Source organism: Physella acuta, unplaced genomic scaffold (assembly GCF_028476545.2).
Source record: "Physella acuta isolate Inbredline_101_S28 unplaced genomic scaffold, ASM2847654v3 ptg000886l, whole genome shotgun sequence".
Lineage (NCBI taxonomy): Eukaryota > Metazoa > Mollusca > Gastropoda > Physidae > Physella > Physella acuta.
The window spans coordinates 127,501-143,445 of record NW_026732403.1 but is presented as its reverse complement, the minus strand read 5'-3'; the positions used below and the strand labels follow the sequence as shown (position 1 = coordinate 143,445).

General features: G+C 35.3%; 1 protein-coding gene across 1 annotated transcript in view; it reads left to right on the top strand.

Moving 5' to 3' along the window:
• The first annotated feature begins 7,036 nt into the window (after positions 1 to 7,036).
• LOC131952668 (neuronal acetylcholine receptor subunit alpha-2) overlaps positions 7,037 to 15,945 on the top strand; it is a 97,211-nt gene continuing 88,302 nt past the window's right edge. The window contains exons 1-2 of the mRNA XM_059315429.1: positions 7,037 to 7,148; positions 8,982 to 9,187. Of these exons, the coding sequence (XP_059171412.1) occupies positions 7,037 to 7,148; positions 8,982 to 9,187 (318 nt within the window). The remainder of the gene's footprint in view (positions 7,149 to 8,981; positions 9,188 to 15,945) is intronic.

Genomic DNA, 15,945 nt, shown 5'->3' with positions numbered 1-15,945 from the left:
ATTTCCTTTAGATAAGGACAGAAAAGTCTGACAATTCTTTAATGAGATGTACTCTCACGTGAGAGAGTTTCAATTTCATGAAGGTCAGACTCGTTTCAGTGGTTTATTTTTTGACGAGGGAATTCCCTAATGACGTAACTCGTCCTAATGTACAGTTCATTGCCCGTAGTCTGGAATATTTCCAGACAGACATAAAGTTGTGTAATACTTAAAACTGTATGAGGAGTATGTTTTTTTTAATCTAGTGAAACATATATACACAAAATAGTCTGTATTTACATGCTGACAAAAAATATACAAGATAAAAAACATACGCAGATCTAATCTTTCAGCATATATTTGGATGCGGTTGAGGGGGTCGGCGTGGTCGAGTCGGTAAAGCTCATGGTTGCTAAACTGAAAAGTCTCGAATTTGAACCCTCGGGCAGATGAGGCCCGTTAGCTGGGAGAGACAACTCCAAAATCAAACAACTGCTGCCTTGTAGCTTGTTCTTGGTTGGACAAAGGCTATGGAAGCAAATTCAAAAAGAAAAGCAGACTGAAATCGGAGTTAATTTATAATTAAGAACGAAGAAGAAGAAGAAGAAGGATGCGGTTGGATGAGGTGGGCTGATATATATATATATATATATATATATATATATATATATATATATATATATATATATATATATATATATATATATATAGCTATCTTAATGTCCCCTAACAGATACGCCTTTAGCCATACACATATACAATCAGAGTTTCTTCCAGGCATCTCTTCGCCCCCCCCCCCCCCGAAAAAATTCTACCGCCCCCCGAACGAAATGAAATGTATTTAATTTATATAGAAAATATATACGTCTAACAGTGTCCGCCCCCTCCCCCCCCGAAGAAAGTCTACCGCCCCCCCCCCCTCGAAAATTTCACACACATACAATCACAAACTTACGTTAATCGTTGTGAAACTGTATAAAGCAGATCTGATTGGACAGCTCAATCATCACGTTTAGGGTTCACCCTATCGATAAACACCATCACAACACAATATTAAATCGTCTTTAACAATAGCATGTAGTATAATGTAAATAAACAAACGATAATCCCACCTGCATATGTGGAAAATAAATGAACTGTTAAAAGCAAAAAAATTAGGGACTTGTACACACATGCATTGTGAGTGATTTCGGAAAGGTAAACTTGCGTACAAATGTAGATGATTTAATCTCTCGTTTGTCAGGGCAATAAGTTACCTCCCATTTAGTATTTCAAAATTCAACAGGGGAAATAATGTCTACTAAATAACTAGAATTTAAAGCAACATGAACTCAATTATAGATAACGCTACTAAAGATATATAATATCAGAATATACGTTTTGTTCTTAATTTTATTATCATTTGTAATCAAATACTAAATTTTAATAAGAAGTAGCTTAAAATACTGAAGTATTTTAAATTTAAACACATTAGCTTTACTTAGAGAATAGTTTGATGATTAAAATCAAATTAACAAACATGCGAGTAAGTCAAAAACTATAGTGTATATATAATTTTGGATCCCTTAAAAAGGGACTAACAAAATGCGAATCCAACAAAAGTACTCCCAAAGTAATGTATAACTTGGCAGTGACCCTTTTGTGTAAGTTTAAAATTGAGAATCGTTCGAGGAGGGAGGGGGTGAGAAGTTTATTCTCCTCGCTTCCGGTTTCACTTTGACGGACCGCCTCAGACACTCCATACGATCTGCGCGTGCGTGTGTATATTCTCGTGCTTATGCGTGCGCGCGTGTTTTTGCGAGTGTGCAGTTGTTTTGGATGCTTTTAAATTATACTTTATTATGAGCCAACGATAGTTTAGTTCACTCTACGATTATAAAATGTAGGCATATTAACGAGTGAGTTCAGACACAGAAGGCAGTGTGAGTAGAAATATGCGTTCTCGAGTGTGTTTGACAATATTGTAAACTAATACACGCTCCACTAATTGGACGAAAACATAACTACAAAACAACAAAAGAAATTTATATCCAAGTTAATACTTCTGTTTGAAAGAATTTTTAAAATACGTTTTAGATAATTTTGAACCTAGCCTATGTACTGTATTTAGTAGTAGTTCCTGTCCAATAACATATTAAAGCAATAAGTTTTCTGAAATATTATAAATTAAAATTTTCTTTCATTTTTCAATTTTCTGGTAAATCTGCTGAAAAATTATTATTCTTGAGCAGTGATCGAATTAGTGTGTAGGTGTGTGTGTGGTGGGGGGAGTACCTACAAGTACATTGTTATTATATTTGTCACGTGAATTCATTTTTTTTAATCAACAAGTTTACTTTGATTACTTCAACACAATACAGCTGTGACTACCACATTCAAGACCTTTACCACCAAAATGAACACTCACACAGTCACACGCACAGTCACACACACAATCACGCATACACACATTTTCTTATACTCACACACACACACACACATACACACACACACACACACACACACACACACACACAAACACACATACTTCTGTTAATCATTGTGAAATCTGTATAAAGCAGATTAATTATCAAGTTTAGGGTTCACCCTATCGATTAACACCATCACAATTCAATTTTGAGTCGCCTTTAAAAATATCATGTAGTAAAATGTAAATAAATAAACGATAATCTGCTGATGTCTAAAATAAATGAACTGTTAAAAGCAGAAACTGTAGGGGACTTGTGCACACATGCCTTGAAAGTTATTTCACAAAGGTAACTTTGGATACAAATGCAGATGATTAAATTTATCAGGGCAATAAGTTACCTCCCTTCCGTTACTAAAAATATAAGGGAGACAATTTATAATTAGATAGAAATAATAAAAAAAAAACTAACGAAAATATTGATAACGCAACTAAAGATCTATAATATCAGACCAGACGTATAGTTATTTACTTTATTGACATTTGTAACCAAATACTACATTTAATAAGCACTAGCTTAAAATACTGAAGTACTTTAAACTAAAAACATTAGCTATTCGTAAAGAATTGTTTGGTCATTTTAATCAAATTACTTTAACTTACTGCCTGGGAAATTTGCTCAAAAACAAAATTTTGGATCCCTGATAAAAAGGGACAGTAAATACATGCAAATGAAGAAAGTTCTAAATAACACTACACCTGTTTCCCATTCTCCTCGAAGTGCCCCTCCCCTCCCCCCCCCCACCCCCCCCCCCCCCCCAACAACTTTACACCTAAAGTAATGTCTAGCTTGGCAGTAACCCTTCTGTCGTTTACCACCAGATCAAACCTCTAGTATAATATTATTTACATTCATCAACATCAGAGCACACAAAACACAAGCAAAAGTTTGGTACTTCAATATCCGTAGTTTGTCTGCTACTTTGTTTCGTTCAGATTTGATACCAGTTACTATTTTGTAATGATGTTTTCTAATTTTTTCTTCAACTTAAGTTTTGTTAGGACGTTGAACTAACAGTTCAAGTTTATTATTGAGAATTATTCGGGGAGGGAACGGGTGTGTATTTTATTCTCTTCACCTCTGGTTTCACTTTGACTGACCGTCTCAGACATTCTATATTTTTCTGGGGTGCGGCAGAGTTTCTTCCAGGCATCTCTTCTACCGCCCCCCCCCGAACGAAATGAAATTTATATAATTTATATAGAAAATATATACTTTTAACAGTGTCCGCCACCCCCCCCCCCGAAGAAAGTCTACCGCCCCCCGAAAATTTCAAGTGCCCCCCCGGAGAAAAAAGTCTGGAAGAAACACTGTATACAATATATACATTAAGAAATATTAACAATAGAACACTGTTTACGAATTATCATAAACATTAAAAAAAAACGTTTAATTTATTTTTTTATTTTTGATGAGATTATATTTACTTCATATTTCTACCAAACATTTGATAAAACCCGACTATACTTAATGTTGTTTACATTTGCATGAGTTAACAGATTATAGACTATTTGGGTGCACTGATAATATCAAATGCTTGCTACTCACGAATTGTGTACTAATACCCAAGGCTTAGTTGGGCTGTACCTGTATATAATTTTGCTTCAACCGTTCACGCTGATTCATACCCTATTTATAAGGGCATGTTTTTACAACGATAGAATATACCGTATAAATCTAACATATACATCTGACATCTATTCACAGCAAGCTATACATATTTTGACCCCTTTTATAAAACGTCATTCTTACACGCATATTTAAAAACTGTTCAATTATGCTAATTTATTTTACACATTAATATACAAGCCTATACCTTAGTCATTTCTTAAACCTACAGTTTATACAAATTATATACGCTAAAGGCGCTAATAATATCTACAGCATAAACACACATTTTTGTTACGGAAATTTCTTAATGCGAAGTGCTGCATAACGTGCCTTGATGTTAGCACAGTTGTATGTATCTTGACATTAGCACAGTTGTATCTTGACATTAGCACAGTTGAACTGTGTATGTATCTTGAAATTAGCACATCTGTATCTTAACATTAGCACAGTTGAACTGTGTATGCACCTTGACATTAGCACAGTTGCAATTGCCCATCTTTTTAAACCAACAATAGAACAAAAACCAAACCCTCACACTTCAAAACTCGCCGTATTCCCACATATATAAAGTAGCCGAGTTAGATCTTATAGATGCCTTCTGTCAGTCCTCTATGGCCGAGCTCAGACGAACCACATAAACAGCCATTAGCTGAAACAATATCCCAAACTTCTGGAACTATAATTTACATCCCCCCCCCCACCATCCACTTGAAGAGAGTAAATTCATCTCAATTTTTGTATGACTGTTTAAAACCTCATTTTGTGCGCCCCAGCGTACTAAGAAAAACGATGGTAAAAGAATAGTTGATAGATTAAAGTTCTAGAACAGATGTGTTTGCTAATTTATTTAATTGGTTTTAAAATTAAAATATGAATCATTCCATGACTTGCTTGTGTACAAGAAATTTCGGCCCCATCTTTCTTCTTAGCATTTATACTTATATTAAAAAAAAACAACTAAATGAATGAAAGCAGTGTATCTTTATTTCACTATTTATGATAAATTTTTTTAGTGGAAATAGCTGCTTATCTCAAACTGCTAAAATCTACTGTTATTTTTGTTGTTGTTGTTGAAAGATAGACCTCATTTATTGATTGATTTAATTCATTGAAAATTCAAAGGCCAACTTATTTTAAAATCTAGAATTTTATATTTCAACAATTATTTGATTTATATTTCAGATGTTTAAAATGAGAACTTATTCACATTATCCTTATTATCCGTATTGATTTCGGAGCATATTCTAATTATTCATTAATTTTCAATATAATTTTAATAATATAACATAAAATAGTATATACTATTTATATTTTTCTTATATACCAATCATTTACCTACTCCGAAAACTTTCAGTGCATATCAGTTGCTAATCTAAGTATCTTCAGGACACATCAAAAACTTTTTCTTATTATATGTTCTCTATTTTAAATCTACACTTTGACCGTATTTTTAAACATTTCAATTTGATATTTTTAATGCACAAAAACTTATTTTACTTTAAATATTAAATCCTTGTCTTTTGTTAGAATCGGCTGGTTTATTTTTCCACCAGTGTCTGTAGTAGAAAAGATTTTATTTTTGGATTATATTGTTCTATTTGACATCTAGCTTGATATATTAGGTTTCACAATTGACGCGTTTGCAATCCAGTCTATTATAATGCATGTATTTTATATTCAATACATTATCCATACAACTATAACATTGTTAAATTATGCACCATGAAAGAAATCTATTGTTTTCATACCCCGTCTAGTTGTTTCATTCACTTTTTAAAAATAAAATAATGCAACATTTAAAAATATGTTTTAAGTGTACCTTTCCTTCTTAATTCAGCTGACTGATATTTAAAATATTTCTAAAACTTGAGTCGGCTTAAACCAATTTTATTTTCAGATGGTATCAACTAATCCTAATCAACTAATCCTAATCAACTAATCCTAATCAACTAATCCTAATCAACTAATCCTAATCAACTAATCCTAATCAGCTAATCCTGGCTTTATTTTCCCTCAGATTAAGTCCCACATTGCTTCACTCGCTGGGAAACCCAGGCACTCTAGTCCACAATGGCAGTCATCAAACCGATTAAACGTACCATCTGCTGCAAGGGGAATTAGTCCGTGATTTATTCATGCTGTCGAGACGACTAATCGAAACTTTAATTCTCCACTGATTATGGAAACGGATCGTGGGGCTTAAAGCGACTTATTTTACAAACTGTAAATTCTAAAATAATAAATAATATATCAAACGTGACGTCTTTTAAGGGAAATAACTCGGGAGGTTTTTAAAAATAATGCAGCACATTCGGATTGGCTGTGATTTACGTTTTCACTTGGGAATTTCAGACCAATTAAAACTTAATTTAAATGTTGTTGTCTAATTAATCCGATGAATAAATCTTATGTTTACATTTAACTAGTTATATAAATGAAGTAGACTTCTAAGCACTTATTTAAAAGATTTGGCATAATACGTGTATTTCATTAAAAAAAAAAATTAAAATCCACCAACAATTTAACAGGAGTTTAATTTGTGTAAAAGTAGGAATTTCTGTGAAAACTAGAAAAGCAGTGAAAAACGAATTCGGTCTACCAAACTGTGCTCAACTGGATACAAAATCTGGTCATGTTGTGTGGGATGATATGCCAGTTTGGTCAGCTATTCTAACCTTACAGTTTGTAAATCGTGAACAAAAACATCATTTGTGCTTCCAGGTATTATGTGCTGTATGTATTCCTGAAAGGGAACTAATCGGGTATTCGATACACAACGTATCAAACTCAGGAAGTTTCTAGAAACCAGTCTGGTAACCACCTACGCCCATCCGTCTTTCAAACGCCATTTAAATTTGAAATTAATTGAGCAAAAAAGTATACAGACAGTCTGGTGTTAAACTTTTCTGAAGGAAAACAAGACGACTTCCTAAAACCTTGATCAACATATTCCACCAAAGGATTTAACAACATCAACAATGGCCGTGGTCATCAATCAACACTCGCAGGGGAGGAACCTGCGTGCTTTGTTGCTATGGAAACACAACGCACTTCCGGTGTTGTTGTCCCTCGTATTGCAAGCCGCAGCATGTAAGTACACAGTTTACATACTTAATTATTTCTTAAAGTTATCGATTACTTTTACATCTCTGTTGATCAGGTGGCCACATGTAAGTACATAGTACTCATGCTGAAGTACATAGTACACTTGCTGAATTATTTCATATCTTACAGTTATCGATTACTTTGTACATCTCTGTTGATCAGGTGGTCGATGAAAGTACAAAGTACACATGCTGAATTATTTCATATCTTTAAGTTATCGATTACTTTGTACATTTAACTCCGCTGAATCTGGCCATGTCAGACAGATGAGTTGTTTAGTTTGCCAGAAAAGGATGCAGATAATATTTGCCTCACAAATTTAGGTATCGATTTTTTTCCCACTGTAAGATAAATCGCGATGTAATTACAAATTACAGTTGAGGTTTGTTTGCAGTCTAATGAAAATTTACATAAGTTGTGGTGTTTGGATTAACCGTGTGGTATTTGTCCAACATAAAGAACTGGTTTTCTTTTCTTTTAATAATATAGTAAGCTTTAATTTTATTCATTCAATATTCAATGTATGTTTATTCTTTATTTGGTCACTGTTCAGTAAGTATTTAAACAAAGTTCATTCAGTACTCTGTCGTTGGTTAGAAATTAGAAATAAACTTTTTTTTTTCAGTATTTGGCTATTGTTTTCCAATATTTGGAATTGCTTTACAGTTTTATTCTTTTATTTTACAACATTCGGCTATTGTTAATTCAGAAGTTTGTCATTGTTCATTAAAAAATAATCTATTGTTTTACAGTTAATTCAAGTTTAGATAGTTGTTCATTAAGAATATTACCTTTGGGTTTATTAAGTTTTCGCTATTGGCCACTGCGCATTGGTATTAGCCATTTTGTATTTCGACCTTGTTGCTAAAAATATGAGCGTTGAACTCGTCGGAGTATAAAAGTCATCTATGAAAAGTTAAAAACTGCTCAAGGTTGTCTTTTGACCGTGTGGTGACCATAGTCGACCATCGACTGACTGGGTCGATGACCACAACGACTAAAAGCCTCTAAACACCATCACCAGTCATGTCATTGAACTTTTCTCAACACCAGCAGCCCTAAAGTTTACACGCGATTTCCCCACAAACTATCACGGGCTGGGTTCTCTGTTTGATTGGCTGTAGCTGACTGATCACACCTCGAGACTTAACGATTTTTTTCTTTTTCCCCACTGGAACATCTTCTGAACTAGTTAACCTTTACCTGCACAGGTGAAAACTTTCTTGAAGAAAGCATCAATTTTAAAAAAATGTTTTTTTCAATATGATTAAAGAAATACAAAAATAAGAGTGCGGTACATGGTAGATGAATTGTGATCACAGCTCATTAATTAGCTCGTATGGTCAACACTAGCTTCAGGACACAGGAGTTAGCTAGACTCAAGGGTGGGTGGGGGTGGGAGGAGTGGGGGCATCCTTTAGAGTTACACTCGAGCGAGTGGACTGAACTGGACATTTCCGTTTTTAGCAACCATCCGACCTTACTTGAATGTATACGTGATATTTCCTAACAATTTGTTTTTCTGCTACGGGCGTAATGGTTTTTAGCAATGATTTAAAACAAGGCAGTATGGTTTCAACAATGTTATCTCTGTAGCATCAACCACTTAACGCCCCCACCCCAGGATTCCATCAGATGCAGAACATCATCCGATTATTTATGGTAGGAGTGGCCTTCTGGGGTTGACATATTCAGATCTCATGTTCATTAAAGTTACATTTAATTACCAAAATCTAAATTATTGAATTTTAAACACATATATTGTCTTATAAACACAGCTACTAACATTCTCATGTTTGTATCCCCCGCCCCCCACAGCATGCGGCAAGGAGAGGGCCGGCTACAGGGACTATGACCGGTTCGCCTACCACGTGCCCAAACAGCGGGGCCCTAACGTCCCTGACGAGCAGAGGCTACTGGACCACATCATGCGAGGGTACGAGAGGTCCGTCAGACCCGTCAGGAACGCCTCGTCCCCCGTCGTTATACAGATGGGGCTGACCTTGACCCAGGTTCTGGACATGGTGAGTTACCTGATCCTAACAAAGTTATAGACACAGTGAGTTACCTGATCGTAACCTAAGTTATAGACATGAGTTACCTGATGGTAACCCAAGTTATAGACATGAGTTACCTGATGCTAACCCAAGTTATAGACATCAGTTACCTGATGGTAACCCAAGTTATAGACATCAGTTACCTGATGGTAACCCAAGTTATAGACATGAGTTACCTGATGGTAACCCAAGTTATAGACATGAGTTACCTGATCTTAACCCAAGTTATAGACATAAGTTACCTGATGCTAACCCAAGTTATAGACATGGCCAGTTAACCAAAAGTAGTATGTGGTTATACAGATGGGTCTAACCCTAACCCAAGTTCTGGGCAAGCTGAGTTATTCGACCCTAACCCTAACTCTGGACATAAACCCATCTAATGTCAACAAATCATACAAATTTAATATAATGCCAATGTATAATTTCAATATGTACTGCCCATTTCTAATTTACATAACATATTCGCATTTCTAATTCATTTATGTAATCCATGTAAAATATTAATATGTACTGCCCGTAACTAACTCACATATCTTATTCATTCAGTTAACATGTACATATAAGTCCCACTTTTAAAATCAACTGATAAAGCCCTAAATAATGCACACATAAATGCAACGGATAAAAAGGATTAAGAAAACATAGAGTGTCCTCATATAATGCCTAGGGAGTGCCCCCACTGATAATGCCAACATTGCGTATGTTGCTGCATAATAAAAATCACCCCGTTGAGATCAGCGTTACAGATACAACTGTGTCTACATCAGTTTCCTGGTTGTTAGTTTACACCTGATACAGTGTTTAACACGGTGCGTGGTATACACCTAATACAATGTTTAACACTGTACGTGATATACCCCTAATACAATGTTTAACACTGTACGTGATATACACCTAATACAATGTTTAACACTGTGCGTGGTATACACCTAATACAATGTTTAACACTGTACGTGATATACACCTAATACAATGTTTAACACTGTGCGTGGTATACACCTAATACAATGTTTAACACTGTGCGTGGTATACACCTAATACAATGTTTAACACGGTGCGTGGTATACACCTAATACAATGTTTAACACTGTACGTGATATACCCCTAATACAATGTTTAACACTGTACGTGATATACACCTAATACAATGTTTAACACTGTGCGTGGTATACACCTAATACAATGTTTAACACTGTACGTGATATACACCTAATACAATGTTTAACCCTGTGCGTGGTATACACCTAATACACTGTTTAACACTGTACGTGGTATACACCTAATACATTTAACACTGTACGTGGTATACACCTAATACAATGTTTAACACTGTACGTGGTATACCCCTAATACAATGTTTAACACTGTACGTGATATACCCCTAATACAATGTTTAACACTGTATGTGGTATAGGCCTACACCTAATACAATGTTTAACACTGTGCGTGGTATACACCTAATACAATGTTTAACACTGTGCGTGTTATACACCTAATACAATGTTTAACACTGTGCATGGTATACACCTAATACAATGTTTAACACTGTACGTGATATACACCTAATACAATGTTTAACACTGTACGTGGTATACACCTAATACAATGTTTAACACTGTACGTGGTATACACCTAATACAATGTTTAACACTGTACGTGGTATAGGCCTACACCTAATACAATGTTTAACACTGTACGTAAATCAGCCGCTCCTCTATCAAATTTAGGTGTATATTTCACGTTAGTTTAGGTTTAGGGTGAAGGCTATTCAATTTGAGCCTCGGGTTTGAGTTAAACAAATTTTGTCAAAAGGAAGAAAATGTTAAGCAAAGAGTGATGTGGTGAAGTTGAGACCACAATATTATTTTAAAATAAAAATAAAAACGTTGCCGTGTCGTCTTTTAAAAAATCATGCTAAAATATTCATACCAAGCATAACATTGTTTTCTTTGTTTTTTGCTTGATGTTCAAACAACAATACGTCGAAAGAGTGACATTTAGATTTATAAACGAACAGCTTTTAGTCTCTTTCTTAAAAAAAATAATTACTTAGCCCTCCAACAATTAAACAACACCAACCCTTCCTCCACAATCTTAACTAAAAAATGTGATCGATACTTCCCTTTCAACCCAATCACATAATCCTAAACCTCTATTTTCCAAGCACCGTCTAATCTCCAACCTCTAAGCCGTCAAGAATAACGTCTAAATGCCAAAAGTTGAATGAAAACGCCACAATGAACGCTAAAAAAACGTGGAGAGTATTGATAGAGTTACTTATAGAAGATCGATCATATCGAACACAGAGTTGACAGGCGAACATTGATCGATTTTATACGTTAGCTGTGTTGAACGCTTATAACGGAAACTGTCACACGCTTTTATATGTCATCACATTGACTAGCCCGTACCTTTTATGTCAATAAAAACTTTTCAGTTGATCGGAGTTTAAGTAAAGATTACTAATTAAAATGTACCAGACTTTGTTTCATTTCCGGGATATTTGCACTATTACGTTATTAAACCATCAAAACATCGTGTCGAAAACCTCTTGGTTATACCTCTCTTCAATATATATATATATATATATATATATATATATATATATATATATATATATATATATATATATATATAATAATGAGTGCTCCCATAGTCTGATAGATGATCAGATAGTTGTGAATTGGAAATCAAAACTCATAACCCGGTCAGTACACGTCCAATCTCATTTCCTTCCATTTTTTAAATCTCAATAATGAGTTATTTTTGTTTAAGAAAAAAATCAATTTCCGTGGAAGAAAAAAGAATCAAAATTATACTACATCTTTATCTGATATTTGAACTTTTGAATTTAAAAAAAATATGCTCCAGAAACTCGATATATTCAATTTTCCATATTTCCGGAGTTTCTACCATTTTGCAAATATTAAGTTTCCAGCCAAAAACTTGAATCCGCCAAATAAAATTAGAAAATACTTATTTTAACCTACAAAACAACATACTTAATTAAAGCGTCAAACACTGTGGATAATGAGCATCCATTAAAACGAGTCACGGTTATTTTATCAAAGAAATTAAAACAACATAAAGGATGTTGTGTACCAACCATCGAAATGTTTTATGAATGAATGTGATGTTTACAAGTTTTTAGTTCAAGTTAATTGACATTTCGTATTTAAAATTCCTTGTTTTGATTAATCTATACCTTCATCTATTAATGTAAGTTAGAACATAAACCGACACACAAGCTATACGAACCCACTGTCTTCTTCTTCGTTCTAAATTTTATTGTTGGGAGGGATCCCCTCCAACACAATTAAGTATACTTATCAACTGGTTAAACGACATTAAGGCCATTGACTCCGATTTCAACCTGCTCGTTAATTACTGACTGCTTCAATTTAATTAAAGAGGTGTAGTTCCGTTAAGATTGAATTAAATTTGATTTAAAAAAAAATTACTAAAGTTTTGTATTATTCGCCTGTGTTGTGTTTTTCTTGTAGCAGTAAAAAAAAAACGTAACTATTTAGAAACAGTTACTTTACCAATGTACAGTGTCAGCAATAGCCAATCCTGTTATCGACAAAACTAGCCCAGTGTTTCCGTCCCTTTACCAGAAACAGCTGTACGTATGTACACATGCTTAAATATTAAACACCCCCGAGAGTTATCGATTACTTTGTACATCTCTGTTGACCAGATGGCCAGATTTAATTCCGCTGAAGCTGGCTACATCAGGCGGATGTGTTGTCTTGTTTGCCAAAATGGATGAAGGAAATTTGCTTTTTGTGTAATTAAAAAACAGACAAATAGGCCTACTAATCAAGGCATACGTAAGGTTTTTGAATGTATAAAAATAAAATCGAACAAAATAATATAAAAGTTTTGTAAGTTATATAACACTGTACAGGTTGTCAACATTACTTTTGGTTCAGAGTTGTGGGACCTGCATCGTTTGAAATTTTTGAAAAAAGTACTAAAAATAAACCCACCCCCACCCCCGGACAGCCCGAGTTTGTTTCGTCTCGTTTGAATGAGATATCCCACGTGACCGGAATCCACTGAAGTGATTACTGGGGGGATTTAACACTCATCGGGTATTGTGCCGGTCTCAGGGGAGTTAACGCGGGTGACAAACATTGCGGGAGTTGCGCGACTTTGGCTGGACTGAAATATACAGTGTGTAGGTGTGGGTGTGTGTGGGTGTGTGTGGGGGGGTGGGGGGGGTGTGGGGTTAGAACTTTGACTTTCCGGTTAACGTGGTTACATACACATCTTATTTATATGTTGTCGTCGTTTCTAACACTAGTGTATATGGAAGTAAAGTTCCCTTTTTGAAACTGACGGTCTAAGGGTTAGATGAAGTCCAACTGTTTCAATGACCTCGGTATATGAAGGAATATCACTACGCCCAGGCGCCAGTGTTTCTTCCAGACTTTTTTCTCCTGGGGTGGGGGGGGGGGGGGGTGGGGGTGGGAGGGAGTAATTGAAATTTTTGGGAAGGAGGGGGCGGACACTGTTAAAAGTAAGTATTTCTATATGAGTTCCATTTCGTTCGGGGGGGGGGGGGGGCGGTAGAAACACTGACAGGCGCTTTGGGTTCTCTAACGTGATTTAAGTTCCTATTAGAGTTGTATGGACTCAGGGACTTTCTTAGGACTTGAACCCGGTTTCAGCCTCGATAGTTTTCGGTTGGCTCTACCATTCAACCACACCGTACCAGATTAATTGTAAAGCGTAACGATTTTGTTTTTCCTTTGAATAATTCGATGTTCTTTATCACATAATTAACACTGCCGTGAGTTTGACTAGCGCCCACTAAACTATGGCAATTCAAGTTGGAAATAAGACTGCATGTACAACCCATATCATCTCTGTTGGGTGATTGATGTCTAACAGGAGTTTCAAACAGGCAGAGCTGGTCAGTGCTAGCATGGGAAGGGTAGATTTGGACACGATCGTTTTAACAGCAAAAGTACGTTAACTTTTAATGGACAACAAGTCGGTTAAAGAAAGCAAGTATAGATTCAGCTAAAGAAAGCCACTCTAGATGCTGTTAAAAAAGACAACTCTAGATCCTGCTAAAGAAAGACAATTCTAGTTTATGTTAAAGAAAGGCAGCTCTAGATTCTGATAAAGAAAGCCACTCTAGATGCTGTTAAAAAAGATAACTCTAGATTCTGATAAAGAAAGACAACTCTACATACTGGTAAAGAAAGACAACTCTACTTACTGGTACAGAAAGCCAACACTAGATGCCGAGGACCATCAACAGCTTGTCCACCCACGTACTTGATATATTTTTTATCACACATTAACAACTTGTCTCCCGTTAGAGCCTCTCCTTCCACCCCTCACCCTTCATTTAACTCCCTCCCACCCCTCCCAACTTCACACCCCAATCTATCTCCCACAAAGATGGCTGTACTCAAGCCTAATACAGGCGATCTCGATAGAGGTTCTCGTATAGGAAGTAATTGAGGTCATGCTTTATATAGAATACGGCCACGTGACCGAATGGAATATTTAAAAAAAAACATGATTTCCGGTTATCGACGGTACGAAAGAAATACAACGTTAGCACAACATACATTTTATTCCTTTCTTAATAAAAGAAAACAATTATAGTTGTAGTATTTTTAAAAGAAAGTAAAGATTAGCTCATATACTTAACTACAAGAAAACATTGCGTTTATGTTAACAAATGTTTTTTTTGTAAAGTTTAAGAAAACATTATTAGAATGTAAGATCGAAGAAAATAAAAAAAAAACATTTTCTAATGTTTGTCGTTTATTCTTGTACAGTCAAGATCCATTTTCTTCTAAACACAAAGATACAATTTCTAAAATACGTGACGTTGTCAATACCTTTCTCATTGTGTGCTGTCTTAGGTAAAATTATAAATGATTTAACCGTCAATAGATTTCTTTAAAGTAAGACTATAAGTAGAGTGGTGAAGCTTCAACAAATTACTTGATAATGTACAACTGAACTTTCAATACAACAAAACAATTACATCTTCTTCTTCTTCGTTCTTAATTATTAGTGATGGAAGGGATCGAGTCTTATCTGCCAGATGGTTTGAACTCGAGATTTTTTCGAAATTATAAACCATGAGCTATTGCCGACTCGACCATGCTTCCATCACAATTAAGGATTACGTGTCAACTGGTTATGCGCCATTGAGGCCATTGACTCCGATTTCAGCCTGCTTTTCTTTTTGGCAGCAGTTGTTAGATTTTGGAGTTGTCTCTCCTAGAAGAGTGGTTGTCCACTGCTAACGAGCCTCATCTGCCCGATGGTTCGAACTCGAGTCTTTTCGGTTTAGCAACCATGAGCTTTACCGACTCGACCACGCCGACCCCTACAATTACATCGACTACAGATTCTTACAAAGAGTTTCTTTCATGCATCTCTTCGAGGACCAAAGCAAAACTAGCTCCCCCCTCCTACGTAATTAAATACAAAAAAAAATGTCTACAGCAAATTTATCTAGTATTTAACTAGTGCACACAATGTCAGTAGTTTGGAACCAGGGCTGAAAAAGCTAAAGAATATTCCGCTAATCAGCCTTACAAATGGCTTACATGATCCAGCTTTGACCATATGATTGAGATACCTGCATTGAACGATCACAAACGCTGAAGTCAGAAAAGGGCATTAAAGCAAACACTATTCTCCCGAAAAATTATTGGTTATAAATGCTTTTCAAGATAATATAA